Source organism: Poecilia latipinna, unplaced genomic scaffold (assembly GCF_001443285.1).
Source record: "Poecilia latipinna isolate Pla-1442-1.1 unplaced genomic scaffold, P_latipinna-1.0 Scaffold5466, whole genome shotgun sequence".
NCBI classification, from domain to species: Eukaryota; Metazoa; Chordata; class Actinopteri; order Cyprinodontiformes; family Poeciliidae; genus Poecilia; species Poecilia latipinna.
The window spans coordinates 311-10672 of NW_015118082.1; the positions used below are offsets into that span (position 1 = coordinate 311).

The 10362-nt window shown below is 43.0% G+C and overlaps 1 protein-coding gene across 1 annotated transcript; it reads left to right on the forward strand.

Annotated features, from left to right (window-relative positions):
- Positions 1-256: 256 nt before the first annotated feature.
- LOC106943554 (metalloendopeptidase OMA1, mitochondrial-like) lies at positions 257-6769 on the forward strand (the record flags this gene model as incomplete). The annotated part of the gene is made up of 7 exons (XM_015026861.1): positions 257-508; positions 678-851; positions 996-1103; positions 2388-2516; positions 2706-2780; positions 3172-3321; positions 5953-6769. Coding segments are annotated over 7 exons (1203 nt in total), but the record flags the coding sequence as incomplete, so codon positions are not given.
- Positions 6770-10362: the final 3593 nt, after the last annotated feature.

Genomic DNA, 10362 nt, shown 5'->3' on the forward strand with positions numbered 1-10362 from the left:
GGGATAATTAAAAACCTGCCACATAGCGGCTTCGTCAGACCCTCGGGCCTTCCGTCGCCTCTTTAAAGATTAAAGGATTAATCTCAGTCTGTATTTCCACAATTCTGTTTTGTACTCTCCTTGTTTTTCATTCTCCGCCATAAGAGATGTTTCCCAACATGAAGGAAGCTTTAAACGATTACAGTCTTTGTACTATTGAGCACCACTGGCCCACGTGTGATTTTATTTTATTTTTTTAACTTATTTACCTGACTAGTTTCTCCTCCCTTTTCTGGGCAGGAGTCTAAGGAAATGGTGGGGGTCTCTACCAGACAATCGCCGACAGCTCGTGCGCGAATGGCTCCGGAGGCGCCGCTGGCATCTGGCGACGGGAGCGGGAGTTGCTTTGGTGATCGTGGCCCTTCTGCTCCTAACACACCTGGATGAGTCCCCTGTGACGGGGAGGACCCGCCTCCTTGTGTTCAGCAGGGAGAAGTACATGGAGCTGGCTGCTCTGACTTCAGAGGCGGTGAGAAACGGGGGCAGACTCTAATCACCGCACTGTTTCTTGAATATTCAGTGCTGCTGAAATGTGATTCTCGGTAGCGGTTTCACCCAGATCCTCAAGATCTGCAATGAAAACAGGGAAAATGATGTCTGGAGGGAAATAAAAACGGCCCTGTGACTGTGTGTTTCAGCACCTGGAGGAGTTTGCGGAGCTGCTTCTTCCTGCCACTGACCCTCTTCACCAGATGGTGGAGCAGGCGGTGCAGCTCCTAGCACAAAGGAACAAGGACATCCCAGAAGTGTCTGAAGTCCCCTGGAGTGTTCATGTGGTGGAAAGTCCCCAAATCAATGCCTTTGTCCTTCCAGTAAGTAAAAACAAAAGAGACACGGACCCAAAACTTTTTTCACTTGTTCATGCCCCTTGTTACGTCAGTACAGCATGTGGCTCAGGCATGCATTATGATTAAGCTTGTTCTGTTTTTCTTTTTTTTTTTCTTTTTTTTTTGCAGAATGGGAAAGTGTTTATGTTCACTGGGATGTTGGGAGCCGTGGCAGATCTGGACCAGCTCATGATTGTTCTTGGACATGAAATGGCTCATGCTATCCTGGACCATTCGGTAAGCTCACGACCTTATGCAATTGCTGTTGCTTAATGCTAATTGCTTTTATTAAAGCAACTTGTCGTATTTTTAATGATGTGGAATCTGTTTTAATGAAGCATATTAGATACGGATCCTTGCAAAAGTCTAAAACGCCTCAAACGTCTTCACATTTTGTCACATTAAAGCTACGTAGATCAACGTTGGAGGGTTTTTTTTTTCAATAGGCCGACATATAAATGTGAATCAGGGAAAATAAATGCAGTCAAAGCTGTTCAGAAAGATGTAGAGTTTTAAAATGACATAAAAAATGTTTCCAGAAACCAATATGGACTAGATGAAAGTTCTTGAATTCCCAAGTGTTGCTGCCCCTTTCTCCTGCTGCTACAACGTCCAGGTTCTGGAATATGATGAAATCAGCCTCTTTATGTCTACAATGTCTTACCAAAGTATTCATGTTCCCTTTGTATCTTTTCCACATGTCGTCATGCCTTGTAGAAAATGACAATATTTATATACCTTTCTTACATGTTATTCTAATTTTGTTGCCATTTTCACACATGCAAGATTTGCGAAGTGTGTGACTAACAATAGTTGTCATGCTGAAAGATTCTCCGACCTCAGCTGTCCTCACATGTGAGGAAAAGTTAAGAGCACTGCAAATTCAAATGTTCCTTCTTGGAAAAAATTGTTTTTATTGTCTTCTTTGAGTTCTATGACTATGTCACTTTGGGCTGCGTCAATTAACACCACCTTGTCTAGATATCACCCTTTGCTCCATCCATGAGTCGGTTTATTTCGACTGTGGCACCCCTTTCGGATTTATTGCGTCAGACTTTGCTGCGACTCCGTGACAGTCCCCTCCAAACACCCACCTAGTGCTGATTTATCAGGGCTCGTTTCTTTTTCAGAAACACTTTTCCCTGCAGTTCCATAATCCCCATTTGCTCTGTTCTAAAAGCTCCAAATAACTTTTTGGGCATTTCAAGTCTGTAGACATCCTGGGAGGAGATGCTCGGGAGGAGATTTTAATTAGCTGAAGGGGAACGAACGTCGATGACCTCGAAGTTACAAAGTTAGCGTGCCGTGATGGATAGACTCTTAAAACCTCTAAATCTGTTGCAGCGCAAAGTGTTTCAGCAGAATAGGTGAGAACAATCAATATGTTGCAGCTGAACCATTCCCCTCTCCTCCCCTCTCTCAGAAAGTTTTCAGCTCTGGTTTTCCCTCTTTAACCTTATTCCTGCTGTTGATGTGCTGTTGTTCACTTCCTTGTTTCATCTTCTGCCCCGCTCCCTCCAGGCAGAACAGGCCAGCCTGTCTCACGTTGTGGACCTCCTGTCTCTTATTGTGGTGACAGCCATCTGGGCGCTGTGTCCTGGGGACAGCTTGGCACTGGTGGGAGGGTGGGCAAAGGACAAGCTCACGGAGGTGAGGTATTACTATTCATGATTTGAGTCATTTGAATACTTGGAGCTGCAGGCAGGGCGTTGAAGCTAAAGTGAGAATAGCAGGAAAAATTACAATGTTCGAAGAGTTACGTCAGTTTTAAGCTGTAAAATGTGAAAGTTGTGTTTTTTTGGATTGTCGTATGTGAAAGTTCTTCTTTCACCTTTGCAGCTGATGTTCAACCATCCCTACAGTCGAAAACTGGAAGCTGAGGCAGATCAGGTTGGATTGCATTTAGCTGCTAAGGTACCACTGCTAAGTTTGTTTCACATTAGTCCTGAATCTATAGCTACGATATTGCTGCAAAGTCTAGATTCCAACCATTTACTGTTGTTATTACAAAGTACTGACTTGTGCTACACACATCTTCACTACAGGTGCCAATAATTTTGAAAGGTGCTCCATGAAGTTTAATGCACACTGTAAAAAATTAAAGTAATAAGTGGAATCATTTTCTATGTATGTTTTGCTGAAACACTTTGCAATCTGCCAACGAGGCACCAGGGGGCACTGTTGTCAAACTAAATTCAGCTCCTTTAGAAAGGCTTTTCATTTGTGTACTGCTGTGTTACGTGTGTATTTTTTGATTAAGAGTTGTATATGTGCATGTGTGTGTGTGTGTGTACGTCTTTCCCAGGCCTGTGCAGATGTGCGAGCAGGCCCCGTGTTCTGGCAGCAGCTGGAAATTGTAGACAAGCTTACAGGGAATCCCACGGTACCCGAGTGGCTGTCGACACACCCCTCACACAGGAACAGGTCTGGTCAGATGGACCGCCTCATCCCACAGGTAGAATAACACACAACAAGCGCCACATTCAGCTGTGTCTCCACCAGTTAACAAACAAAAGCATTTCTTCATGGGATTGTCGCAAGCCGCCGAATGAAGTGAGGGCATTTCTTTTCATCCTCGTCGGACGTTTGTTGTTTTGAACAAAATGCGTAGCTTTAGGTGCTGTTTGAAGATGTCTGAATAGAACTAATGAAGCATCTGGAGAGCTGTATGCCCACCTGCAGACACGGAGAGGGAGCCGCAGAGGAAGCAGAGACTCGGGGAAGAGGAGGAAAAGATGCAGGGCTTTAGGAAGACAGGAAAACCATTTTGTTGTGCCAGGCCCTGGATGCTTGGCACAGCAAAATGTCGTGTAGGATTTGAATGTTTTGGATCTGGAAGAGAACGGCTCTTATCATTAGCCACTCAGTCTCACAGGACGGGACACTCTGCTGGCGCGGTGGGAAGACAATCATTACTATCTTAAGGCTAAAGAGGAATCAGCAGGCACTAAAAATGAAAAACAACTTCGACAGTGGTTGTACGCTTTATACCTGTGAGTATTTTAGGCAGCCATACGTGTTGCTGTAGTCGGAATATCGTCGCTCCATCAGATGCTCCAAGCGGTAACGTCGAACAGATGGGCAAAGCCTCTTAATTGTCCATCAGGTGGCAAAGTTGTGGAGTTTGTGCATCGCTTACTTCCCTGTGAGACGGGCTGACCTCTAGCAGCAGTTGTTGTCGAGGCCAGGATGTAGCTGCAGGCAGCGAAGTGATGAACGCTGCGGCGCGGGTATTGTTTGTGTGCATGAGCTGATAAAACTCTGCTTCTGGTGCGATAATATATAATACCCGGCTCACACCAAGCAGTTTGATCCAGCCGAGCAGCACAGATGAACCGGCTAACAGCTGAGCTTCATCAGCTGAAAGTGATGCATAATATGATGTTTTTAACCTTGCGAAGGGGTGACAGCCTCAAGCTACTTAACCCGACTCTTCTGGGGGCACTCCTCCTCCTCCACAAGTGTGCTCATCATCCTTAAGCAAAGCAAATTAAGTCCACAGGTAGCATGAGAAGGACAGGCTGTCGAGTGGATAGTTGAGTGCACGTTTGTACACGCACACTTCCTTTGGAAAGTATTCACCCCCTTTCTGATTGTTTTTTGTTTTATGGGTTTTTTAAATGATAAGTTTAAACAAAAATGGGGGTTAAAAAAAAAAAAAACACATTTGGAAATAGAGGTGGGCATTTATCGTATCGCTTTTCATTTATCGTGATAAATTTCTTGCCTCTGTAAGAATTTCGATTTATTGTTGCCCACGATGAATTCCAATTAATGACGTTTAAAACTCCCCAAAACTGTCCGTGTTGGCGGCATTGTCATTTTTTTTAATGATTTTCTCCACTGCTTGTTCAATAAGAATATCAACAAATATCAGTAAATCTGGAAATATGACTATATGCTGTGGGTGTCACAAAGGAGTGTGTTATTAATGGGAATGTTCTTCAAGAGCTGCATTTGTGTTTGTGGGGCCGCGATCGCTGCGTCACGCTTTCACAGCCTGTTCAATTACCTAGAAAACATCAGGACAAAAAATTTGCGGTAAAACTTTTAGGTTTCGAGGTCTAATACCCCAAGCTTTGGACGCCTCAAAAAGAAATAGGTTAAAAAAAAAAAAATGTCAGTATGGCACAACTACAAACCTTGTTGTGGTTGAAAGAGGAGCATTAATCAGAGAAGTAGCAAGAGGCCCCATGGTAACTCTGGAGGGATCCGGAGCTCAGGTGGGACAATCTGTCAACATGACTACTGTTAGTCATACAATCCATACGTCTGGCCTTTGTGAAAGAGTAGCAAAGAGAAAGCCATTGTTTAAAGGAAGCTATTGGAGGACCCATTTAAAGAGTCCCCACGAGAAATGTAAGGAACACGGCTATCATGTGAAAGGAGGCACTTTGGTCAGGTCAGACCAAAACTGACATTTCCGTCGCACCCGACTCATCAAAATTTCTATTTCATCTCAAATCCTACAATGCAGAACACAGTTAACATCATCACCTCCACAGTAAAACATGTAAAACATGGTGGTGGCAGTATTATGCTGATAGAAACATGGACACAGGTAAATATTTGGTCATCTCGAGGTGACCAAATATTCATTTAATTGCTGCAAATGAATGTGGTTGAGATTCTCCTTCCAGAAGAGCTTCATATAAAACTTTGCTAAAATACCTTGAAGTTGAGGTCAGTAAGTTACAAGATATGAAAAAGTTGGAGGGATGTGAATATTTTCACAATGTATATGAGATTCTAAGTACAGAAGAGGAACTATGTTTAACTCCTACAAGTATATTTATTACAAAAATATGCTATTTGGTTAATTCACACAAACTAACACTTATTTTTTCAAACTGATGTGATAATATTAACATATGTGTTGGGTGAGCTCTACATCTAGTTGACCAGCGTGTTTGCAGTGGCAGAGCAGATGTGACCATTTGTTCATAAAGAAGGAAGAACATCTTCAATTAGCAGGATTTGTTTGTTTCAGACTGAATATTGATTGATCAAAGATACGTTGTGTCGTGATTTAGAGCTGTCATCGATTAAATCTATACCTGTTTCTGCTTTTTGTTCATCTGTGCAGGCTCTGGAGCTGAGGGAAACTTGTTCATGCCCCGCGCTCTCTCCTGTTGACCCTCGAGCTGTCTTCTCAAAGACCGTCAGCGAGTTGCTGGCCAAAGCTAAAGAGCAGGGGGTCGGAGGGCTAGAGGGGACACGCGAGCCACAACCCGTCTCCGCCTCCGTAGGACTGCCGGTTTCTCAAACGGCGCTCGCTTCTCCCTCACAAGTGGCTCGGTTTAACAAAGACAGGGTCCCTGCTGTCACGTCTCCTCTCCCCACCGCTGCAGGGGAAAGATCCCAGCATGTGCTGCAGAACATCAACCAGCAGGGGAGTTAAAACCCAAACAAACCTTCAACAAACTTCACTCACTCTATTGACAAACTTGCTACAGTTTGAAGAGGCAGGATTTTGTATTTTCCAGACACAGAGTGTCATTTTAGAGCACAATCAAGTAACTACGTTAGCTTCAGTCGTTATGAAAACGCTGCATAAATCAAAGGTGACTTGAAAGAAACTTGACTTTGCGATTTAACGCCTTGAAATTGAGCCTCTGTCTCTTTAACAAGCTCCTGCTTTTTACCGAGACTCCGCCTTCAACACGTCATCCCGAAAACGTCTCTCCTTTAAAAACGTTTTTAACCAGCTTTTCACTGAGAAGTTCTTCATGTGCTGAGCTCAGCAGATGCAATGTTCCACCAGGTGTTTGCTAATTGCTGCTGCCGCTAGTCTGAAGGAGATAGCTAGCATTTTGAAACTCTGACTGGTTGCCACAGGAGATTCAAGGATTTCTCAAACATGCATGAAAGAATCAAAGCAACACTCCTGGTGTGTCTTTGACGAAGGAAAAACATTGTAAAACGGGAAAAAGTCTAATTTACATAATACTGCCCCTTTAAAGCTTTCTGTTTCTTTCCTACATCTATATGCAGCCACTTAAAGTGGTCCCTAAGTGCCCAACACATTAAGATCCCAACCATTACTGCGACCGCCACAGTGGAAGATGATGTTCAGGAAAGTTTTCCAAAGACAGATTGCTGAGAGTATAATAAATAAAATAAAAATAAAGAAATGGGGCAAAAAGTCAGCAAAGCCAAATTGAGAATGCTGTCCATGTCTAGTGTCCATAAAGATGCCACTTTAATTAGCTAACCTTGACCAGGGAAATGCTGCATTAATTAGCAAAGCTCCCATACTTTGTGAGATTAATATGTGCATTATTCATCGATGCACGGCAACAGCCGGGAAGAAGCACTTAGGTGTGCATGTTTGATGCTTCGTCCATAGCGAGGTGAGGCCATCTTGCGTTCTGGCTGCGACCGTCGCATTCTCATGCAGCACACACACCCTATGCACTTTATGCATTTTCTAGCCTGGGGGACCTAATCGGGCGAATTGATGCTGGCCTGTTTTAGGACACAGTTCTCTGCACAGGAATACCAATGTCAAGGTGTTGAGCTTTTGAGGGTGAAAGAAAAAAAAAATGATGGGACTTTTTTGTTTTTAAAACTCTCATTTAATAAAAGCAAGCAGAGTGAGAAAACATTGATATTTACAGCAGCAGCCTTGGGGAGCAGTCACGCACCGAGCAGGGGAGGGCAGTTATGGTTCAAAGCTAATGGTGTTCTTTTATGTGCGAGTGTGTGCTGAAATTAAATGGTACACTTGGATACACCATGAAATCAAATTCTACAACTGTGTTATCATTGCCGAAAATTGGTTTATTTTACGTTATGCGTTTTAGATTCAGATCCAGCCGCCAAAAGAGAGAGTTTTCCCTGTAGCTGGCGACGGCGGCGGCGGTAGTAGTTTGTGCTTTAACCGGTGGGTGTCCGGCTCAGTTGTCCGGTCAGGACACTTCACCTGCCTTGGTGCGTAGCTTCAGCCACCGGGCAGCCGTGGCTACAATCCTGTAGCTTGCCACCATCAGCGTGCGAATGTGTGTGGGAATCACTGAACGTAATGTGTAATACTTTGTGGTCCTCTGGACGAGGTAAAGCGCTATACCATTTGTTTGACTTTAGCGGAAAAGTTCTGCATAGGAATCTAAGTCTGTTAGATTCAGGAAGTGCATTGAATTAAATGGAAAAAGAAAGAAACTGTTTTATTTCAGCAATTCAGGAGAAATGTGTCCTGTAAACACTTTTATTAAATTAAAATTGTACTTGAATCAAGTTTATCTTGCCAGTTTTTTTTCCTCTGCCAGATCCATAGGCTGACATGGATTAAATTGCAGCAAGAAATAGTAATAATAATAAAAGGAATAAAATATATTTTTCCTGTGTCTATAATCAACGGCCACCTACAAAGAGCAACACAGTTTTAAACCGAGTGAATCTTGGGGATCCTATTTAAAGAGTTAGCTCGAGGTCCTGTATGTCATCATTACTGACAGATAATGTCACGCTCTTGGATTCGTAGACTGCTTCCTTGCTGGCCCCTCACAGCTCACTAGAAAGATGTAAAGTTATGAAATCTCATAAAATAATACCACAAGCCAATCATAGCGTGATGAAAGCTGTCAAAACTCCCAAGAGTCATCCTCAGTACTGCTCCTTTGTGACGTCTGCCAACTGTTACAAGCTCCATCTTCTTGAATACAAGACCAATTTTGTCATGTCTACACTGCCTTGTATTCATACGTATTGGACTTTTCCCACATTTTGTAACCATATCTTATTTTCATTCAAACGTAAAAGTATCTTATTTGGAGCTGATGTGATAAACTTGAAGTGGTGTGTTCTTTTGGTAAAGAGTTTTTAGAAACAGAAACCTGACATGTTTTGTCATGGGTTTGTACTCATCGTCCTCGAGTCAATCATTTCTAGAGCCGCTTTTTGCTGCAAGTCCAGCTGCTGGGTTGCAACATGTAGACCTCCACATTTTTATCCCAATTCTTGGCAAAATTGCTCACCTCCAATGTTGTTTTTAGATTTTATATCTAAACTTTTTACTAGGCCATTATAACACATGAACTGTTGAATAGTAGCTCTGATTGACGGTTTATGTTGAGTCATCCAGCAAGAAGGCAAACCCTAAACTCCACTCTCAAGTCTTTAGCAACCAGTAACAGGTTTTCTTTTTGCATTTTCCTGCATTTACCTTCGTACCTCTGCCTATCCTCTCCTACATTGAATGGCAACTGTGACTAAAAAAAACAACTGATTATTTCCCCTGCTGAAGAGAATTATCCCATCAGCATAACCCTGCCACCTCTATGTTTCACAATTGAGATTGTATGTTTATACTGTTCGGTGTTAATTTTTATTATCTTTCAAGGACATCAAAAAAGTTCAATTTCAGTTTTCTATGTCCCCTTCATGGCTTCTGGCAAACTGCAAATGAAACCTCTACTGACTTTTTTTCCTGCCAGTCTTCCATTAAGCCCAGATTGGTGGAGTACACGGCTAATAGCTGCTGCGCAGATAGATTCTCCCACCTGTACTGTGGCTCTCTCAGCTCTTCCAGAGTTGCCATCGGCCTCTTGGCTGCTTCTCTGATTCTGTCTTACTATGGTTTGCAGAGTTGGCATTCTATTTGCTTTTTTTTTGTTTGTTTGTTTTTTGGCTGAAAAAAAAAATTCTGTGGGGTATAAATAGTTTTGCAAAGCACTCAGTGTACTAAAACAGCTGTGGAGTATATGCGCCTGCTGGATACGTGCTGCTGTTAAATAAAACTGAGAGGAAAGCAGGAATCACAGCTCGTAATACAGATTTCCTTCCTCTCTCCTGGTCACATTGTTGCGTTGCACAGGGAGGCGGGCGTTTCCCTCGCCACTCTTGGAGAAATTGGAACATGAGCAGGCAACAGATGACACACTTACACCCAGAGGTAATTGTAATGAGCATGATACAATACACACACACACACAGAGCAGAGTGAGTAATTGTAGCTCACAGAAGACTTAATCAAGGAAAACCAAGAGACAACGGCAGAGCGTAGAAATAGAAAAGTAGTTGAAATGAAACCTTGGGCTCTGACAGGAGAAAAGAAATGTTTTATTTCAAGTATAGTGAGCATCATAATGTCTCCATTTATATCAAGATGTTTGATTTTTTTAACATGCCACTATATGAAGGCTGTATGCAAAAGTCCTTGTCTCTGAAGTGTCTCTGCAAACACACACCGCCTTAAGCAAAAAAAAAAAAAAGTGAAAATCTTATTTCTGTTTTATGTCTATAAATTCACCTCAAGTCTCAGTTTGTTTTGTTTGTGTTTCCTCCCGCCCACTGGAGACACCAGACAAGCTTCTGAGACCCTAAACAAAAGGGCTTGCGGGTATTTTCAGGTACAGACGAGCGAAGAAACGCCGAAGACGGCGCAGGAGAAGGCAGGATGCCTGGTAGTCTGCAAACTCGAGATGTTGTCTTCCCCCCCCCCCCCCAACAAAAAAACACCAAAACCCCCCCCCCCCAAAAAAAACCCCCCCAAAAA